The following is a 21,644-nucleotide window of genomic DNA, read 5'->3' as shown; positions in this document are numbered from 1 at the left end:
AGCTGCTGAGCCCTGCTCTTACCCAGCCCTGGACTACCATCACAGCTCCAATTTCAAATCTGTCACATCCCTTCATCAGTCCGTTTGACCCATTTGTAAACCTGAAATGGAAAGCCGTGTGAACCAAGAACCACTTCGTCGGTTCTGTGCCCTGCCCTCTGTGTGTGAGAGAGACTCTGGGTCCCTCAGAGTAGATGAAGAAACTACTCAGACACTCACCATCTGAGGAAGGAAGGGAGGGGGTTTTTTCTGAGGAAAATCGCCCTTGTTTGTTTATTAGCCAGGGTTTTTATCTACTTTCCACATGAGGAAATGCATAAGGAAAACATGCAGCCCTTCCCCAAATGGTAGGGAGTGAAAGGGAAATGCAGATCAATACAGAGTTGAAATATGTCCAGGTATTTTACACAGGGTCAAAAACATTTCCTCTTACTTAATCGTTCTGTTCTTCACATTCTACTGACAAGGATTTGAGGCTATACAGAGAAAAACAGAGCAGGTTCCCTTTTCCTTAAACGCCACTTTGTATTTCTATTCTATCTTTAACCCTGCCCCCACTCCCAGAGGGTGGGATTCATAGCAAGCATGAAAGATAAGAAACCTGCTGGTTAAGACCCAAGTTCCCGTTTCTGGGCAGGTCTCCACACAGTGGTCCGTCGTCAGTCTTTCAAACCACGCCTGCCTGTCTCCCACACATGGGCCATGCACTGACTACAAAGGCCTCCCCTGCTGGGCCCACCCTCCCGCTCACACCTGCCCCAGGTGCCCCCTGTGCTCACACCTGCTCTAGGTGCCCCCTCTGCATAGCCATCAGGGCACTCACCCCTGCCTTGGCAGAGTCCCCGCCTGGCAGTCCCAGCTCTGGACTCACATCCCTCCTGGTGGGGTGAGGGCCTGGTCCATGTCCCTCAAATGGCCAGCTGAGTGAATTTTGAGCCCCACCAGGAAGCCCCTGGGTGGGTCATTGGCCAGCTCTCTGGTGCTGCTCTCTCTGTGGCCCAGAATCTCCTGAAATCCTCAGGGAGCTGGTCCCCCAACCCAGTCCTCCTGGTGTTGGGGGTTCACTCCCATCATCTTGTTTAGAGGGTGCCTAGGAGCAGCTAGGAGCCTGCTGTCCCCTTGGAGGCCATAATGGATGGAGCATGCAGGCCCCTGCATGCAGGGGAGATAGATACGGCTGACCCCCCTCTACAGCCTCACCCTCTTCTGGGCTCTGTCTGGAAGCTGGGGATGACACATGGTGGCGAAGGGACTCTCTTCCCCCCAGGACCCCACTCTGCCTCTCTGGCCCCAGCTGTGGCCCACTTTTGCCCTCCCAAGTAGCCCAACCTAGCCACACCTGGGAATGGTGGTGTTTGCAGGTAACCCCTGCATGGGGAACTGGGCAGGGCCTGGGAAGGACTCTCACTGAAAACCTGGCAACCTGGGGCCTCCCTGTCTGTGGCACCTAGCAACTGCTATGTTGATACCAGCGTTGGCTTCAGATACTGCAGCCCAGGGGGATGTGGGGCCCTCCTGCTCCCAGGCAGAGGCCAGTCTCCAGGGAGTAAACCTAGTCTAGCACCACAATGCTTCAGTGACATCAGGGCTGAGTCTGCTTCTCTCTAACTAACTGAGCTGTGCTTTTCCGTAGATCACTGACACTCAGGAAGGGAGGGGGCCCGTGGCATCCTCTCTCCTATGGTCCTGAGATGCTGGACTCCTCTGTGGCAGACCAAATGACCCGAGTGACCCTGAAACTCTTGGAGAAGGTAAGGCAGCCAGGCACTCGTCTTTTTAACACCTGGTTAGAGGATCACAGCTTTAAATGGTAAGAATATTTTTGTGAGTGCTACAGCTTCCTGGCAAAATCCTCTCCAGTGCTTTTCAGCCTTGTAATGAATGACTATGGTTTCTTGGCTTTTCTTCTCTTTGTTTGTACAGAACCAAGTAGGTTCTTCTGGCAGTTTACACAGCCAGGACACAAGCATGCACCTACTGGCTGGGCACTTCCAGGGCCCCGTGAAGGTCCCCTGAGGAGCCTCTGGCCTTCAGCATTTAAGGAATGACAGGCACCTACCCAGGCCAGGCCCCATAGGCCCCTAAGCTGGACCTGTGGCTGGTGGCCTGGAGGACCCTCCCTCACACTGGTCTTCTTACCCTCTGAGGGTCTGCGTGGTCCATGACTGGCCTGTCCTCACAGGACACCCAGAGCAGCAGCTCCTCCATGTCCCCACTTGCTTTATTCCTCTTCTGCTGCCCTTGCAGCTCTGCACCTTCCTACTGGCCCCCCTCTGGTGACCTATGGGCTGCCTTGCAGGGGCCAGAAGGGGTTATCCCAGGACTGGCCCAGACTGTGGCTGCCCAGCTCAGGGCCCACTTGGGGCAGTCAGGGTGGTCAGGGACACAGAGCCAGCCTAGGTCTGGCTCTTCAGAAAGCTGTCTGAAGGGGCCGCATGTAGCAAAGCATCCGCCCTGAGAATTCAAGGAGGACTATGTGCATCATGTGGAGAATGTGACACACACGTCCCTGAGAGAGGATGATTACCCTTGACGCCTGTCCCATGCCTCCATCACACAGCAGTCCCCTCTGTCTCGGGCATGGGCAGGTCCCCCACGCCAGCCCATGCCCCGCTCACACTGAGCCTGTGTCATAGCCGGTCCCTGTCATGATCTCTTCCTCCCAGAAACTGGAGCAGGAGCGTGAGGATGTGGAAGGGGACTCTGAGGACCTCCACCTTGTGCCAGGTAAGAGCTGGGCTCCTTGAAGCCCCACGGGCAAGCATGAGACCCACCTTCTGATGAGGTCCCTTCCACTCCTGTCACTGGCAAGACTATGCTTAGTACTGTTCCTTATATCCAAGGTGGAAGGCTTTTGTTTTCATCTTTACAACATTCATTCACGTACACATACATACACATACACACACACTCACACACATATGCATGCACACATACGCTCACATGCACTCATACACCCACATATGTACGCACATTCACACACACGCACACACCAGGTGCTCTGCTGAATGCACCCGCACATCCCATTTGTCACCTTTATCTGCAAACCCCAGGACAGGAACATCCCTCCTCCCCATTTTCCAGGTGAGAAAATGGAAGCTCTGGTCACTTCCAGGTCCCAGCAGGCAAGGGCGGGGCGTGCTTGTGGGTCTTCACATTGCTCAGCACAGTTTCCCTCCAGGACCTGAAAACAGGCCGGATGCAGCCCTGCAGAGCGCTCTGAGGAGGAGGAAGGACCTTCTGCAGAGACTCTGGGTAGGCCAGCACCACAGCAGCCTTGGCGGGGACTGTCTAAGCTGAAACGACTGGCCACCACACTCAGACCCTAGTGGGGCACGGGGTGCAGGTGGGGCGGGCTGGGGGTGGGAGCTGCACTCAACACCGGTTCTCTGAGGTCCGTGACTCGTGGACGGGTAGCTGGTGAAATGTGAGCAGCTGAGAGACTTCACGCCTGGGGCGTGGAATAGACGAAATGGAGAAGGGAACACGCTCCCACTGTCTGTGGTCCAGGCCCTCACAGCATGTGATTAGCTATGATGCCTGCTCTGGTGGCACATTAGCCAAGGAGGAAATGCTGAAAAAAAGGGCCCAATTCCCACAGGAAGTGCAATTCTAAGAAGCCCAGTGGCTTGGTCCCAACTCTGTCCACCAGCAGCAGGAAAGAGCACACGAAGTCCACACAAATATTTATGATGAGCATAGCACTTGTAGCAGAGGGGATGCTGTGGCAGCTAGAACCAGAAACTAGTTCATACAGCTTGGTAGATTTTAAAAGGCGCGGTATTCTCGTGTGTATCCTCTCGAAGGGCCCTTGGGCCTTGCTACCAGGCCTGACTCCAGTTCCAGGGAAGCCCTGTGGGGGAGCGGTGGAGACCCCAGGTGTCCTGCATGAGCCACAGAGCGTGGAGGAGCCCAGCACACAGTCCCTCCCGCTGGGCTCGGTGGCTGCCCCTCGATGCAGCAGTCTCTGGCTGGCGTTACAGGAACAACACCTACTGGAAGAGCTCTCCCGCGCCCATGACCGGGCCCACGCCTGGAGGGGGCCCAGTGGAGGAGCCCATGGGTCAGCGCTGCCTCCAGAGGTACCGCCCAGGATCTACCCCTCTGCCTCCCCAGCCCCGCCAGCCTTGGAACTGCCTCGGATCATCCAACACTCGGTAGGTCTTCAGGGGAAGCCCGGGGACCGGACCACGGCGGGAACGCTCTGTGCCCACAGAGACCTCCCATCTCCGGCAAGCCCCGCAGCATTACGAGAGTGTGCCCTGAAGAGGGCCCTTTGGCTAAGAGCCAACGCCGTGTGCTTACCATGCCCAGGCACTCACAGGGACTTCCATGGCACTTCTCGGTGATCCTCGCAGGCGCCCTAAGGCAGGGCTTTGGGGAGGGGCGGTCTTGTCCCCTCATTAAAAATGAGAGGCTGGGATCACAGCCCCAGGTCCTAACTTTTGCTCTAGGAAGAAGTATTAAGGAAATTCAGCATCAAGAGGACACTGATTTGGGGAAGAAGCGTGTTAACTCTTTTTCAAAACTTCATAACAACCTGGAGAAGCTAAAGACCTTAATTTCAAGGGCAGAATTAAAACCAAAAAAAAAAAAAGGGGGTGAGGGGGGAGTGCTCCAATGTTGAGAGCCTCATACCTCCCCTCAGCATTCTGAATTACAAACAGTGGAAAGCAGCTCTGACTTTTTTAAGCAAAAGAGATTGTATCAGAGGCCAGCTGGGACTCAGAGAAGGACGAGGCTGGACGCTGGCCCTTCGAGGCCTCAGGGAGAAGATCAGTGGGCGCTGAGGACATGGGCAGGCCTAGCTGAGAAGGTTGTGCACTCGCTGGCCAGGGAGTTTGGTGGTGCTGGCAGACTGGGTCAGGGCCTGGAGGGCACCTGTTCTTTGAGACAGGAGCCGGGCAGCACCTGGTGCAGGGAATGGAGTGGGAAGGGGCACTTCAGAAGGATCCATGCTCACAGAACCCCCAAGCCCCCAGAGCCTCCTTTGCCCCTGGGCTGTCTGCCTCCAGGTTCCAGTTATCCCCAGCCTGTGCCCTCCAGTCGTCTGACCCCTGGAACATCTCTCCGGGTACCAAGGGAGGGTGGAGGCGTAAGTGCAGAAGGCTCCCCCAAGTCCCAAGGATGTTCACACTTCCAGCACTCACTTGCCAGGGTCTGGCCAGGCTCCTGTGTTTCTGTCTCAGCCCCAGTGACACCAAGAGAGCAATCAGGGCCCTTGGTCACTGAATTTCTAGGAGCTGGACTCAGAGAGCCTAAGGTAGGAGGCCCCTCAGCCAGGACAGGAACAGTGCTCCAAGAGGGCCTCCTCGGTTGGTGCTGGGGGTGGCAACTATGGCTGTGGCTGAAGCTGGCCTGCCATCTGTGTTTGTACAACTTGCAAGCTAAGGGTGCCCTTGCACTTGTAAATGTTTGGGGGGGGAGTGGGAATATCAAAAGAAGAACAGTTTGGAACACATGAAAACGATATGAGACACAAACCTCAGTGTTCATAAGTTGTCTCACTGGACTGGCCTCATTATTTTGGAGTCTGAGCTGCGTAGTCGGCCCACAGAGCCAAGACGTTCATAGAAGATGTTTGCCACTGTGGCTTATACCACGCCTTCCGTGAACTGAACAAGAAGGCACAGGGTCGGGGCCTTGTACACCCACAGAGGATTCAAACAGAAAGTCTTTCTGGTGCGTGCTCAATGCCTGTGCATGCTCAGGATTGTTGTACATTTATTTTAACTCGGGAGAGAAGCCAGAGGTTATTTTCATGACACATTCCTTGGGTGCCTCTGTTAAAGCAGAATTAATGAAACCGGGGATTAGCTTAGCTTAGTCAAGCCAGGAAATGTGGGAAACATTAAAAATACTACGCATTAGCTGGGGCTGCCGTAACAAAGTAACACAGACGGGCGGCTTAAACAGCAGAAATGTATTTCTTACAGTTCTGGAGGCTGGGCTGCAGGCTAGAAATCCAAGATCAAGATGCCAACCAATCTGGTTCCTAGAGAGGCCTCTCTTCCTGGCTTGCAGATGGTTGTATCTCACTGTCCTCACATGACACACAGAGAGAGCTCTGGTGTCTCTTCTTATAAGGGCACCAGTCCTATTTGATCCGGGTCCCACCCTCATGACCACATTTAAACTTTGTCACCTCTTCACAGGCCCTGTTTCCAAATATAGTCAGTCACATGGGAGGCAAGGGCTGCAACATATGAATTGGGGGGGGGGGGAGTTTACATAAACGTTCAGTCCATAACATACCATGTCTTAAGTAATGCCCAGACTCATATATGTATCTGTTCAGCTGTCAATTTAACCTCGAGGGTTAATCATTAAAGTTCTCCTTGAATGAGCGGATAGCTAAGTAAGTGGATGTGTTGGTGGTTGGTTGGATGACTAGGTAGATGCACGGGTGGGCGGGTGGGTGTTAGTGGATAGGTGGATAGATGGGTGAGTGGATGAGTGGGTGGGTGGGTGAGTGCATGGGTAGATGCATAGGTGGATGGATGGATGGGTTACTGGTTGAACAGATGGATTACTGGGTGGGTGGGTAGGTGAGTGGGTGGGTAGTTTACTGTGTGGATATGGGTGGTTTGCTGGGTGGATAGATGTGTGGGTGGGTGTGTGGAAAGGTGGGGGCTGTAGGACATTCCCTCCAAGGATGCATTCAGGTAGCTAGATACCTGGCTCTTCCTAGGTGCCCCCGCCTCCTGCCACCATCATTCAGCAGCTACCTCAGCAGCCACTCATTGCACAGATTCCCCCTCCCCAGGCCTTCCCAGCTCAAAGGTCAGCAAGTATTAAGGAAGGTAAGTGTTTGATATTAATATTGTTATGGGCTTATGAAATTCTCTACTGAGAAGAAAAAATATTTTGTAAGCAAGATAGTCATTAATGGTCAGCTCTTGGCTACTCAACTAAAGTTACCTGTTACCAATGTGAAAATGGCTTTAACTTTGAGAAATGCTTCCATGATGGATATCACTGAGGGAAGAAAAGAGATAAAAGAGAGAGGACTTGATTAAGAATTAAAAGAATATTGGGCTCCAATCCCAATTCATCCAATTATTAGCTCTACAAAAACCTTGGTTAAATTGCTTCTTATTTTATATAACCTTTAAATACATGATTTTAAAAAGAGCTTTATTAAGATGCCTGAATAACTGGCACATATTTGAAGTGTACGATTTGATAAGTTTTGACATGTGGACACGCGCATGAGCCCAGACAGTAAATCAAGGCAGTGAACACATCCACCACCCCAAAAGCTTCCTCACATCTCTTCTCATTCCCTCTTTCCAGCCCCGCAGGCCTTGGCTGATCAACTTCCATCACTGTGTGTGAAGTCTAAATTGATAGCCTCTCAACAGGTTCTAAGGACCCTTGTGATTACACTGGGCCCAACCAGATAATCCCAGAAAATCTTGCCACCCCAAGAGTCCTTTAAAAAAATTAATTAATTTTAAAAATTGTGAAAAAAGGTAAAATTTAAGTTAACGACATCTACAAGGTCCCTTTTACCCTGTAATGAAACCCAATCATAGGTTCTGGGGATTAGGATGTGGACATCATGAGGGCCATTATTCAGCCCACATTGTCCACCTGTGGGTGCATTCTTTTGGGGGTTGGGTGTTCCAGTTCTTTCCCATGGCGGCTGCTTCAGCAGTGCTGCACTGAATGTTCCTGTCATCTGGTGAAGGGACGTGGCAATGGGGTACATGCTGGGGAATGAGACAGCCTAGTCAGGAGACACTGCTGGACAGTCTTCCTGAGTAGATTCCCACTTACATGCCATGGAAGAGGAGGAGGGAGCCCTTCCGCTGCCTACAGCAATGCCCCAAGACTCCTCATTTTCAGATTTTGTTTCATTTATGCCATTCCTACAATGGGTCCTTTTTTGATACATGGACAATATTACAAATATTGTTTTTTTGTGTGTCCCATCCTTTCACTCTTCATGTCTTCAGATGAACAGAAGTTCTTAATTTTAATAAAGCTCAGTTTTCAGGCTCTTTCCTGAAAACTATAATTAGTGCCTTGGGTAGCCTGTTTAAGAAGTCTTTGCCAGTTCAAGGTCATGTTGTCTCATAAGGCTTGGTTTACATGTCACATTCAGGTTTTCAATCCATCTGGAGTAGATGGGTGTGTGCTGTAAATTAGAGATCAATGTTATTTATTTATTTATTTATTTATTTATGCCATGGACATCAATTTGACCCTGTGCCATTTACTAAAGACTCTTGTGTCCCTTTGTCATGAAGTGTCCCTTTAGTGATATGTCTGTTTAGGAGGTGTTCATTTATGTGCTCCCCTGCCTAATCTAATCTTTTCAGTCCTGACTCTGTCAGCGGGAGTCCTGTGGGCCTGCCAAGGGAAACAGTCCCTTGGAGGGCTCCCACTGCTGCTGGGGGAGTGGGGTGGGGCTGCCTGGCCAGGCACACGTGAGTCTCTTCAAGGGCCTTTCCCAGATGGGGCTGCCAGACTCAGTCTCTCCAGCTGTTTACCTTGCAGGGCCGGAGTTCCCACAGCTGTGCTGCTGCAGGGATCTGGCTCTGGGCCCCGACCTCCCATAGTGCCCCGGCACTGTGGCAAAACCTGTGTTAGTCAGGGCTCTCCAGACAAACAGAACCAATAGGATGTGTATACACAGAGAAAGATGTGTTTTAAGGAATTGGCCTGTGCCATTATGGAGGCCTGGTTAGTCCAAAATCTGCAGGGTGGGCTGGTCGGCTGGGAACCCAGGGAAGAGTTTTGGTTTGAGTGGGGAGGCTTTTGGCTGGTGTCCTGTGCCCTGTTGGAGCTCCTGTCCTCAGACCTCCAGGCTCCTGTTCGTTTTTCTGTGGTTCTAGGGGACCCTACTTATTTTGGTGAGGCTGCCAGAGCCTGGAGGAAATGCCTAATTTCCAGGACCTAGCTGCTGTGGAAAAAACCCATGTTTACCTCTCATGCTGACAAAATATGTATGTTTTATAGTATTCAGAGGTGAATATATCCTGGAGCTGCCATAACAAAACACCACAAGCCTGGTGCTTAAAACCACAGAAATCCACTTGGTCACAGTATTGAGGCCAGAAGTCCAAAATCCCGGTGTTACAGGGCTATACTCCCTCCAGGGATGGTCCTTCCTGCCTCTTCCAGCGGTGACTCCAGGTTTCTTGGACTGTGGCTATATTGTTCATCCCTGTCCCAGTCTGTGTCTCCCTTGGTCCCCATTTTCCTCTGGCTGTCTCTTATAAGGACACTTGTTTGGGGCCCACCTGGATAAGCCAGGGTGATCTCATCTCAACGTCCTTTATCACACCTGCAAAAATTCTTTTTCCAAATAAGGCCATGTTCTGAGGTCTTGGGATTAAGACATGGACACACATTTCGGGGACCATCATGAAGCCCAGGTGGGCTTGAGGAATCTACGAGTGGGAAGGCAAGGGGAGCCACCTCCTGGGAGCCCCATCCACATACTTTAGAGCACACACACCCCCTCAGACCTGGAAGTCTCACCTCTGGGAATGTACCCCACACCCCCAACAGAAATAGACGCCTGTAATATACACTACAACTGTTTAAAAAAAAATAGGCTGCTCTAATGTTCTGTTCTCAGGTGACACCCCCTGATGGGATGTGACCAAGCCCTCCACCCCGCCCCTTTCAGACATGGTGGAGATGATGCTGCTGCAGAATGCACAGATGCACCAGGTCATCATGCAGAACCTGATGCTCCAAGCCCTGCCCCCAACAGCCCTGGTGTCCTCCAGGGGACCACAGGCCACACCCCTGCACCCCATCCCGCAGGTAGGCTCAGCCTGGAGCAGACACCAGGCAAAGGAGGGTACCCAAGTCAACACCTGGGCGGCTTCTCTTCCGGAAATTGTGCCTCTGAGTTACTCTGAAAAGCATATTTTTGACTCTGGGGGTCAGTGATCCAGCGGTGAAGCCCCCCCGTTCTCCCCCCGCCTCAGATGAGGAATGGATTGTGCAGTTTGGGGCCCAGAAAGCTGCCTCCTTGAGCTGAATGAGCTCTCCCTCCCTTTTCTTCCCTCTCTTTCCCTCCCTGCCCTTTCTGGGCTCTGAGTCTCCCCTAAGTCAGGAACAGCAGTGGGGAATATGGGTGGGGGGAGAGGGTGCCCAGAGTGGTGGCCCTCATTGAAGTGGGTGGGTGTCTGTGCTGTGCTGAGGACCTGCAGCGGGCTAACCCCACTGTCCTGCGAGCTGAGAGGCAGAAGCCGCCCTCCGTGCACCACCACCACCACTACGCGCCCCCAGCCCCGCTGCAGGCTGTCCCTGCGCCTGGCTCACCGGTCGCTTACTCCACCTGGCCCGCGGTGGTCTCGGCCACAGCTGTCCCACCTGCCGCCAGTTTCCTGCCTACCGTGCGTCATGTGATTGCCCCCTCTGCTGCTGCCCTTGGCACGTAAGTTCCCCAGGGCCCCGTCACCCTTCCCCATGCCTACTGAGAGGCCGGTGGATGTAGGTCTTTGTCAGGTCCCTAGGCTGCCGCAGGGAATCGGGAATGGAGCCTGGGAAGGCCCAGCCACCTCCCAGGGGGCACAGGTGGGACCATGGCAGCCTCACACGTTCCAACCGCCATCACCACTGCTGAATGTGGAGCCCCCACCTCCCTGCAACCTCCCGGGGAAGCTGCCTGCAGCTTGGGTCATTTGTGCCGCCCAGATGACCACGGGCGTGTCCAGTCCAAGCACAGCTGCGAGGGCCCCCTGGATCAGGAGCAGGACTCACCTGCGGCGTGGAGTCTGCCAACCCTTCAGAGCAGTAACAACACCTAGACTTGCCTTTCCTCTAGGGCTGCACCTGATGGTTTCCTGTCCCAACCGGCTCCTGGACAGTGATCCCATGTTCGGTGAGCCCCATGAGCCCCAAGGTCCCTCTTCCGCCAGGGGCGTGGTCAGAAAAACCAGGCCAAAGCCTAGCAGCGGTCTGTGGACTCCAGACTGAGGATCACAAAGAAATAACAGGAATTTCATCAAAGAAGAGGGCCGGGAGTCATAGGAAGAAGATCCATAGATTTAGCCACATAAAAATATAAATCTTCCAATGGGAAAAATACCACAAAGTTAAATCTAATGATACCTGGGGGATGTTGACCCCACGGTGGCTGCAGGCTGTGATGTGCTGTCTAAGGAGCAAGCACTTGCAAGCTGCCAGCCCGGCCTTTCTCCAGCAAATAAAACATGAGGAGCTGCACGTGGCTCCTTCTGAAGAGCGGACCTGGGGACCGAGGCCCTCCTGGTTCTGTTGGGTTTCTTACTTGATGAACCTGTTACCTGTACTCTTTCTATGCTTTTTGTTACTTTTCCCCTCCTTGGTGGAATTATGTTCTTTTCATTTTAATATTGTTTTCATGTAAATGTTATTTTTTAGTAGTATGCATGTTTCCTTGGTCCCTTTGGGAATACATTATCAGGTTCCCTAAGTTCCGCACAAGCAGGATCACTGGCTTTGCACTCTTGGGTTCTCCATGAGGATGTCAGAGGAAGTATGATGCCCACTTTGCTGCACGCAGGTCCCTCTGGGCTGATATCAGGGCCAGGCTGATGTCACACCAGGCTGTCCCACACTGGGCTGTCCCACAGCCATGTCTTTTGTAAATGCACCAATTAAAGTTCTGACTGTATTTCTTATTTTCACATTAACTTTTTCTCACATGGCTTTGGTTTTATTTCCCAACATCATTAATACAGGATAAAAAGTCAGACAAGCCTACTGTCTCTGGGAAGCCCAGTAAAGTGGAAAAACTCAGTTCAGTGCACCTCCCCAGTGGGCAGTAGATCACAGAGGGTCACATGGGAGTCACATGGAGGGCAGGTGGCGGTTATGTGGGGCGCACATGGAGATCAAGTGGGGATCACCTGGAGGTCACGGTGGGGCTCACCAGGGGGCATGGGGAGTCAGGTGGGGGTCCCTGTAACTCTAACCTCTGCCTTCCTAACCCTGACTCTAACCCAGTATCTGGAGAGTGTGCTGTGGGCAGCTGGAGCCATAGACCTCCTTGGTAACGACTGGGAGTCAATTACAGAGCAGATGGGATTGATCTCATTCTCTGAATGTGTAGGGCTGATTCCGAGGAGGTCCGACTGTCTTCGGAGAAGACTGAACTGCCATGGAAAGGGCCGGCTGGGTGGTTGTACTGAGGGAGAGAGCCCAATAGTGGTGGGAATGGCCAGCTGTCTACGGAAAAAGTACGGAGGGTCTCCGTCCGACAGGGCCAAGGATCCAGAGGAAGAGCTGAGGGAGCAGAGGCCATGCAAATGAAGTGGGAGTGCTGCAGGGAGGGAACGCCACCCCCGAGGCACGAAGCCCAAGCTGGCTGATTCCTGGAGCCCCATCCCTCCAGGAAGGACCACTCAGGACCCAGGCCTGGCCTAGGGCCGGCAACAGAAGGTGCAGCCAGGCCCAGGGAGGACTGCTGGCTGGGAGTGTGAGCAGGGTGAGGGGTAGGTTCTGAGAGGACACACACGTGCAGGAGCAGAAGCTCCCTCTTCTCAAGGAACTACTGACCTCCAGGTCCAGACACTCCAGGGTTCTGGGCTCTTCCTTGGGGTCCCTGCTATCCTCACGCCACACCCCATCCAACACTGAAAACAGTCTGTTCCTGGGACATTCCTCCCAGCACAGGTGCTCTGTGACTAGGTCACAGCTTTGATGTGAGGACACCACTCAGCCTGGCTGACTCAGGAGAAGACTCTTCCCTGCTCTCTATACCCTGGACAGCAGCCCATGGCAGCAGAGGAGGAGTGGGGAGAATGTTGTGGAGTAAGTGCGAGAACCAAACGGTCGGAGACAATCAAATTAGAATTTAAAGAGCCTTTATTAGCTGGCCACCGACTGCCCACCAGTCCACAAGCTGGACTTAGGTGGACAGCTCCGACCTTAGGGATTGGGGGGTTTATAAAGCATTTCAGGTGCATGCAGGTGCAAAAACTTGGACAGAAATACAGCTTGTGTAAGCAAAAAAATATATATATATATATTTTTCCCATTATTCCCCAGGTCATTGCTCAAAGGAATCGGTTACTGCTATTCCTAAAGTCACTGCTCAAAGGAGGAACAGTTAGGTCAAGATCCTTGTTCTGCTTGGTTTAAGCATACAACCACGGGGGTCTGGTTCCCGGGACCCAAGTTCAGCTGATTATCTTACTGGCTAGACATCTAAGAAATACCCTTTAACAGAGAACACAGGAGTTCTGTCCATGGAGGATAGAGAAGAGGAAGGTCCCAGTCCTGACACCCCAAACCCCATCCTAAACCCCACCTTTGTCACCATCTCCATCCACCCCAACCCTAACCCAAACCCAAACCAACTCGGTCACAAACTCCAACCCACCTTCCCTGCTCCACCTGCCTGGGCTACACCGCCTTGCCCTCCAACCTGCCTGGGCTCCACCTCCGTGCCCTCCCACCTGCCTGGGCTCCACCTCCGTGCCTTCCCACTTGCTTGGACTCTGAGGGTCTGAGGACACACACAAGAGTTGGGCTCATCCTCACATGCAGGCCTGGACCCTCGGGCAGAGCCCCTGTACCCACCAAATGTCTGGGTGCTGCGCTGCCCACCCAATAGGGATGCCCTGGCAAGGTTCCAGGGTGCAAGGTGCCAGGAGAGCCGCCTGGACCCACACCGTCACGGAAAAACAGCTCAGTGCACCTCCCGAGTAGGGAACCACCAGCTCTTCCCTCCTCTGTGTTTCTTCCCCACAAGAACACCTCACTTTTGACACTCTGGTCACCAAATGTCCGTGGGGATTTTCCCCACAGCACCAAGCAAGTCTCCGACACCAGCCAGACGCCCTACTATTTAACTCAGGTGTGACACTGTACCCGGAAATGGCGTCAGGTCCCACAGGTTCAGGGCTCTGTTCCATAGGACGGCTTTCTCCAGCCCCCCTTCAGGTGCCAATCTCAAGCCCACGTTGTCAGGGGTCCCCTACCAGTGCCGGTCCATGGCTATTAGGAACCAGGCTGCACAGCAGGAGGTGAGCTTGAATGTAATGCACTTGAATCATCCCGAAACCATCCCGTCTTCCCTTGGGCAGGCCCCCTGTGCCCACCAAGTGTCTAGATCTGTGGAAAAATTGTCTTCCACGAAATAGGTCCCTGGTGCCAAGCAGGTTAGGGACCACTGCATGTTGTCACCTGTGCTTCTAACTGGCTATAGATCAGCCTCCCCGTGATCTCTCCCGAGAGATATATATATTCCTCTTCGTCCTGGTTCCTGGCACAGCGCTCCCATTGTAAAACCCTGGAATTTCCTGGATGATGTATGAGAGGAGCATCTTCTCTTACTCCCAATGAGCCCCTTGCAGCTGCACCTGAGATTATACTAATGAGGTGACTCTGTTGGCCCCAACAAAGCTTCTGGTTGGGGGCTGGTTGCCAGGAAAGCCAACTGTGTGATTAGAGGGTTGGACCTTTCAGCCTCACCCCCAACCTTAGGGGTGAGTTAATCACCATTGGTCAGCGATTTAATCAGTCATGCCTATGTGGTGGAACCACCGTAAAACCCTATAAAGACGGGGATGCTGACATGCTTGGGAGGCTGGCACACCCCACATTCCAAGAGCACAGAAGCTCCAGTGTTCAGCACCCTCCTGGGCCAGTGGACTCTTCAGCTGGCTGTTCACCTGTAGCCTTTATAATAACCAGGTGTTTCTTTTATAATAACTGGGTGTTTGCCTGAGTTCTGGAAGTCATTCCAGCAAAGTATTGAACTGAAGGAAGGGGCTGTGGGAACCCCTGATTTGTAGCAAAGTTGTACAGGGCTGAGGGACCCAATGCCTCCTGGAGCTGGAGGAGGGACCTGCCCGGGCAGACACGGGGTCTGCAGGATGCTCCACAACCAGAACACGGAAACAAGTGACCAGTGGAATGATACAGAGAGCCAAGACAGCTCCACAGCCAGGCGACAGATGACAGAGCTGCTGACTAGAGAGTGAGTGGGAACAGTCTTGGATTTAGGTCAGAAGGACGCTTGACCACATTCTTTATTTTCAGTGATATACAAAAACCTCTGAAGCAATCAGGAAAAAGAAAAACTGAGAGGAAAATGGGCATAGACATGAGCAGTCACCTCAAAGCAAAGGGACGTTAATGAAGAAGGTCACTGGGAGAACGCAGGGCAGCCACAGTGCATGCACAATGCCCATCTAGGTGGAGGGGTCAGGGTGCACTCAGGTCCAGGTCTGGACGCTGGGGTCAGGTTATGGGCTTGTTAACAGGGGAGATCTGGCCAAACCACTGGGCAGAGGGAGGGATCCTCAAGGTGACATGAAAGACGGCACTCCCTGAAGTAAGGGAGGGGTTGCAGGAAATGCTAAGGCACAGATTGAAGCTACAGCGAGAGGATAAACAAACCAGTGCGTGATACCCCACCCTGGGCAGAGATGTTGTGCCCCCATGTGAGGCTAGACACCCTCCTACCTGCTTCCGGATCATGGTGGCAGGAGGAGGGGCAGAGACGCTGTGCAGGCCTATGGGCATGATGGACATTAGCCTGGATGGGCTGGCAAGTTGACCGCTTCCACAGCATGCAGGATTTTGGGGTGTAATTTTAAACACAGGGCCTGTGGAAACTCATCCCTTTTTTCCTTCCCCTCACTAGCCCCGTTGAGGGTTGGGGGCCTGAGTGTTCCCAGGCCTGCGGGCCCCGGAGACCGTGTGGTCTGGCAGTGTCCCCGTGCCCCTCCACATGTGAGGAGTGATGGCAGCACTGGTGACTGGTGCTGTACTGTGTGGTTCCGCTCGCCCAGGGGCACGAACACATTGGCAAGCTGACAGCCTGAGGGATGGGGCACAGGGGCTGGGCATGCGGGCAGCAGCCGGAGAAAAGGGCAGTGTGAAGTGAGTAGGGTGCTCGTGTGCACAGGCTCCAAAAGACGCCTGGAGCCACACTGTGACCAGGAACCAGCCAAGCCACCTGGATGATCATGCTACAGCCACCTGCATATCCCAAAGGACGATATTTTTAAGTGTGAGAAGGAATTCCAGGTGCAGTCTTGAACTGATCTGGCAAAGGGTGGTGGGGTTATTGTCTTTGGGTATCTGAAATGACTGGGCATTGAAGAAGCCTGTTATTCTTCTAAAACTGTTTAGCCTTTCGATGAAAGACTCCTTTCCTTTTCCACCAAACCTCTGCCTCTGGGGTTTCTGGGCGGCGGGCAGCAGAACCCCACGTGGCTGTTTGGTAACAGGCTGCTCACAAGTATTGGGCAACAGCTGCTAAAGGTGGACCACTCATCCTCAGCCCCAGCACCCCACCAGTGCCTGGGACGTGACGGGGCCGAAAGGTCTCCCTATAGTCTCTTAAAAAGCATTTTGGAAGCCAAGAACTTTGTGGGTCTCTGCGTTTACTTTAAACTGAGAACATGCTTAACTGACTACGGGCAGGCCATGTGCAGCACACTGTGGTAACAGGATCAAGTCCCTGTCCCTGGGAGCTGGGGCGATGTGCAGACCAAGACAGGACACAAATCCAGTGGGAAATGTGTTCTCACGTTTCTAAAACTGACTCAAACCAAATTCTCGGAATCACAGCATCTTGGTTTTAGGGCCAAAAAGAACCTCCGAGAGACTGTGTTAGTATCATGGCCTCTTTGCAGCTCCCTGTGCCGCAGTCACACCTATACCTGACTGGTGCAGGTGATGGAGGCCCCAGCTGGCTCAGTGCCTGTCCCCTTGACCATCTGCTCCCACCCACGTGCCCCTAGGCCGCTTGTTTTATCCTCCTGAGTGGCTGCAGAGTGGGAGAAAGGCCTCATTACCAAAGGCAGAACCCGAGGGAGGGGGAGGTTATATGCTCTGAGAGTTCAGAATTGTTTTATTTACAAAACTGAAAATGACACGTCTGCTGTGTTCTAAGTAAAGACACGAACAGAAATTTCTCTTATACTTTAAGAAATAGTCCCACTTATAGAATTTAGCTCCAGCTTGGGCATTGACCGGCAGGACCCTCAGTCTCGCAGAGTCTCTGATCCTTGGGGCCCAAAGGGGGAGGTCAACATCCATTCACATGGTGTCCCGGTATTCTGGAGGGTCTCTCAGCTACTACCTGCATCATGGGCTGGGATCAGCAAAAGAGGTCCCTGCTCAGGGGCTGGAGCCTGACCCCAGTGCGCCGGCCTAGCTCCTCGAGAACCTGCTTCTCCTTCTGGTACATCTGAAAGAAAGGAATGGAAGCTGACAGTGGACTTGCCCAGCTGGCCTGGCCTTGGGCCCTGGGGAGTCCCTGGCTCTGCCCAGGGGTCTGCTCTCTGGGAAATCCCTCCCCAAGGCTCCCTATGGCACAGGTAGCCTTGGCCATGAGGCCTCCCATACACGTAGCAGGGAAGGTCCTGGATTTGCTCATGCGCACCCAGCACCTGTGCACAGGGAGTGCCAACATGCTGCAGAGAGGCTATGGGCCAGGGCTGAGGTGGTGGTCCTGGGCAGAAAAGAGGAAAGCCCATCTGCGGTCACAGGACAACAGGCGCAGGACACACAGGCGCGAGGGGGTGCAGGTGGCCTTTTCTTGGGAAGCAGTGGTCCGGGCTTGAGGGGCTGGGGTCCCTGGTGAACTGCACACCGGAGGTGACATTTCAGGCTTTCCCCGAGATGCGGAGACTTCGGTCTGTGGGTTGTAGAGGCAGGGGGACTGAGGGGAAAGGGGGAAAGTGGCCAGAGTAGGGTCAGCATCTGACCAGGAGGGGAGGCAGAGCCAGGGTGTAGCTGGTGTAGACTGAGCCTAGGATGGCGGGGGTGGGGGGGTGGAGAGAGGACAAGTGCATCTAGGACTTCTTTTATTAACAAAAAGGTTTATTATGCCTTTCAGAGAATCTGACTATTTGATGACAAATATAGTTTGAGTACACTAAGTATAATATAGTATATATACCAGCCCGGACCTTACAAATGGGTAAACATTGGCACTCTTGGAGGAAACCAGCTTCCATAACTCTACACAATAGGTGTCTATCAGACACCTGCACATTTTAAACCGTTCCCAACTGATGAATATTATTACAGTTTCTCTTGTAAAGGTTTTTTTTTTTAACTTTAAGCATTAGAATTACATAGAATTTTTAAAATTCAGTCTCTGCTCAGACTTTCAATAGTGACTTAATAATATAGTTATCAGCATTTGGGGAGCCCAACAATTAAAACAAATGTACGTTTTTTTTTATGAAGTAAGCATTTATAAAATTCCTTATTTTACTGTTTTTTCCAAGTTTGGTTTTCATCCACTGCAAGGGGCAGGTTGGAAAGCCCTGGCTAGTAGGGGACAGCACCTACCTTCTTCCACGTGGCCTCTGTGCCATGTGTGAAGCCCAGCAGATGACAGAGCCCATGGGTGGCAGTCACCTGTTAGAACAATTAAAAAGCCACCTCAGGGGCCGATTATGACCAAGCCATGAGGCAGGGAGGAGGAAGGCAGGGAGAGCTGAGCTCACACCTGGTGGGAGTTTAGGAGCCCTCCTCTGGGCCCAGGCAAGGCTTTCGGAGTCGGTGGCAGCAGCACAGAGAATGTGGTGGGCAGCGGAGACATGGGTGGGGTTTGGGGAACTGCAGGTAGGCCAGGGCCCTGTCAGGGTGTGAAGACCAGGATCTCTAAGGTGGGGTGTGGAGGTTATTTCCTGAAGAGACACCTGGTTTCTGGGGGCAGGAGGAAGGGCTGAAGGAGATGGGAAGAATAGGGTGTGTGGCTGGATGGTACCCAGGGTTGTTAGAAGGTGCCTATGTGCACCTGGGAGCCTGCAGGGTGGAGGGTAGCCTGGCCTGGCCCTGAGCCAGGGGATAAAGGTCCTAGGAGCTGGGGGCTGGCCCTATACTTCTGTACAGAACTCTCAGGAGTAGATGTCCCCAAATACCCCCTGAACTGCATCCCCCACAAGGGTGCAGTGCTGCCGGCAACAGAGATCCCAGAGCTGGGCTAGTCCTATCTATGCTGGGTTTCCTGTCACTCAGAAAGAAAGGAAAACCTCCTCTTCCTCTCCCCACACCTGCACACGCTAGGTCTCACATGGAAGCACTAGGACATGCACCCCCCAACATAATTTAGTGTGTAGCTATTTGGCTAAAGGAAGACCTCTCAATTGAATCCTTGGGGAAGTTAAAACAGGATTCTATCACGCTCAATGCTTCCAGAACACTGCTCCTCTCCCTTTTTTACATGAAGCTGAGGACAGATTTGGAAGGTCCTGGATCTAGAATCTCATCCACTTCAGAGAGTTTCCTAAGAAGCTTATTCAGCACGTCTATGTTAGCTACACAGCTTGCTAAGCTCAAGGCAAAAGCTAAAACAAGGTCACTCCTGGGAGCTTCCTCTATCTCATATCTCACTTAAGAAGCTTCCTGTCCTCCCCCTGCCCCCAGCTCTGCTACAGGGCATGCAGACCCCGCCAGGCCATCTCCCTCTCTGTGGGTCTCCCTCAATAACCCTTGTTCTTCACGTGAGTGATAGTGTGGGCAGTAGTGTGGACGCAGGTGGTGCATTGCCAGCCTCTCAAGGCCTGTATGAAGGACACGGTATCTATTTCACCAGACAGAACATGTCATTTCAGCATTCCTACTTACAGTCAGGATGTCATAGTAATCTTCGTTTTCCTGGCACTGCTGGAAGATATACTCCACTCCTAGGAAGATGTCTCCCAGATTATAGTCATCTGGAAAATCAGGCTGGGGAATTTCACCTGCTTTCAGATTCTGCAGATGAGGAAGCACATTGTGAGAATGGGACCTCAGGAACACCAATGCAACCATGGGCCTACACATTTCATTCTGAAGCCACTGTCCTCTCACTAGTGCTAAGTGGGGTGGGGGACTGCAAAGCCCTACACACAAGGGACTTAAGTTGTTTCCACCTTGTCAAATTAATTACTTTCCAATTCTTTCATCCTTCCCAATGCACAATCACACAGATTACAAGTTCTAGGAATTAGTTACCATATTGATATAATTTCATTTTTCTGTTCTTTTCTCTTGGTATTTTGTCCTAAATAAACAGCCTTTTACATTTTCCTACTTTAAAGACCATAAAGACCAGTGCATTCAGTTGAGCCAGTTGCTTATGGCTGCATATTTATTTAGCATTGTAAATGTTTTTTTTTTTTTTTTTCCTTCTGATTAGGGAAAATAAGGAAACATTTCAATGCATTTTTATATATTACACATTTAACATTTTATCGTCTTCCTTCATTTGATTTATTTCCATGGGTGTGATACTAGTGGATTGAAGTATGTTGCTAAGCTGCTTTCCAAAAGGGTCGCTGTAATTTATGCTGCTACTAACCCTCTGGGGAGCCACGAGTGAGTCATTGACCTAAGGAGAGTAACCTGATAGCTACCACAAGTTTGTAGGAAATATTTACACAAGTTTCTTCCTTTATTCGGCGTTATTTAAGATTTTCATCACTCAAAATATTCATTATTGATTCACATACAAAACTGCAGAAGCATTGTACTAATTCACTAATTACTTTAGGAGGGGAGAGGGGAGCCTCATCCCCTTTTCTCCTCCAGTAATGGGCCATGGTCAACAGGGTAGCTTTTGTGTATATTCAAAAGTTCACAAAGTAGAACTAAAAAATCATGTCTCAAGTATAATTAACAAGGGAAATTTACACTGGACAGCAGGCTAGACAAGGCGAGGAGGAAAATACTTTTTACCTCATGAAATGGAAAAGAAAGCACGTCGGTTGGGATATTTTTGTCTCTGTAGATCCTGTTGATGTGCTGAATACTCTTGTTGTCAACACAGATGATCCCCAGGTCGAATTTCTGGACCCCTAAAATACTCCTGACTATCTCCATCCTCTGGCGGAGCGGCACTCTCCGGAGGGGGATAGCTCGCTGCAGGTTTCTCAGCACCAGGCTCATTTCAGCAAGACAACAGGGCCCCTTTAAAATCGTTTCGAAAGGAACCTGTGCTTGCAAGAGAAGACAAATCAGTCCGAGACAGGGATAATATGTTCCGTAAAAACACACACGCAAAAACAACCATATTATTTTATTTGGTGCGATTCATTGAAAAAATTTACAGGAATTTACATTTTATCATAAGGAAAATATAAAAGTGAAGGTATAGAAAACGAAGCCATGGAGCCGGGCAAGTCGGAATGAGTAACAGTAGCCACAGGAAATTGAGGCTGGTGGAAAGGGGCCCTTAATAGTGAAAGCCGGTAAACGGGGTAGGGGGCAGGGAAGGGTGGTGAGAGAGGGGTAGGTTGGAGTGGGGCACGGGGAATGCGGACGGGCGCGTCTGGCTGGGTCCGGGGCTTCCCCAGGAACCGCTCAACGCTGGCCTCCGGCCTGGGAAGGTAAGTCCCAGGCAGTACGCGCGGGAAGGTACGATGGCCCCCCCAATTTTGGAGAGAGGAAGCCGTCCGCGTACGTACGGGACCAAAGCCTGCGGACCCCAGCCTGGATCCCACGCATTGGAAGCCCCATCGCCGCCTCTTGGCCTGAAAGCGGAACCCAAGCGCGGAGGGCCGCTGGGCCGGGCCGCGCGGGTAGGACCGGAAGTCGGTCACCACATTTCCTGTCCGCGCAAGGAATGCTGGCTGTGTTGGTCGTGGTGCTTGGATACGCCTCCAGCCGATAGCCGGGGTACCCTGGAGCGGCGGTGTTCGTGAGCCGGACGGTGAGCGCGGCGCGGGGTGCGAGCCGGG

General features: G+C 52.2%; 2 protein-coding genes across 4 annotated transcripts; one reads left to right on the top strand and one right to left on the bottom strand.

Annotated features, from left to right (window-relative positions):
• Nucleotides 1-1,520: 1,520 nt before the first annotated feature.
• LOC150020674 (uncharacterized protein C21orf58-like) lies at nt 1,521-10,406 on the top strand. The gene is made up of 7 exons (XM_090271077.1): nt 1,521-1,751; nt 2,667-2,727; nt 3,182-3,255; nt 3,984-4,157; nt 6,692-6,803; nt 9,644-9,783; nt 10,167-10,406. The coding sequence occupies exons 1-7, from the start codon at nt 1,692-1,694 to the stop codon at nt 10,404-10,406; spliced, it is 861 nt and encodes a 286-aa protein (XP_090127203.1). The 5' UTR covers nt 1,521-1,691.
• A 6,395-nt stretch (nt 10,407-16,801) lies between these two features.
• LOC150020673 (endoribonuclease YbeY) lies at nt 16,802-21,452 on the bottom strand. 3 transcript variants are annotated; one of them, XM_090268622.1, is made up of 5 exons: nt 21,372-21,452; nt 20,644-20,898; nt 19,552-19,680; nt 18,271-18,339; nt 16,802-17,158 (listed from the first exon to the last, which is right to left on the bottom strand). In XM_090268622.1, exons 2-5 carry the CDS (start codon nt 20,851-20,853, stop codon nt 17,069-17,071), a joined length of 498 nt encoding a protein of 165 aa, XP_090124748.1. In that variant the 5' UTR covers nt 20,854-20,898; nt 21,372-21,452; the 3' UTR covers nt 16,802-17,068. The 3 variants fall into 3 exon arrangements, with proteins under 3 accessions (XP_090124748.1, XP_090124596.1, XP_090124667.1); XM_090268470.1 differs by lacking the exon at nt 16,802-17,158 and adding an exon at nt 17,165-17,632; XM_090268541.1 differs by lacking the exon at nt 16,802-17,158 and adding an exon at nt 17,165-17,608.
• Between the last annotated feature and the right edge of the window lie 192 nt (nt 21,453-21,644).

The sequence above is a fragment of the Furipterus horrens genome, unplaced genomic scaffold (genome assembly GCF_987537825.1).
Source record: "Furipterus horrens unplaced genomic scaffold, mFurHor1.1.pri manual_scaffold_1, whole genome shotgun sequence".
Lineage (NCBI taxonomy): Eukaryota > Metazoa > Chordata > Mammalia > Chiroptera > Furipteridae > Furipterus > Furipterus horrens.
The sequence above is the reverse complement of the archived record's forward strand: the minus strand, read 5'-3'. Positions and strand labels throughout refer to the sequence as shown.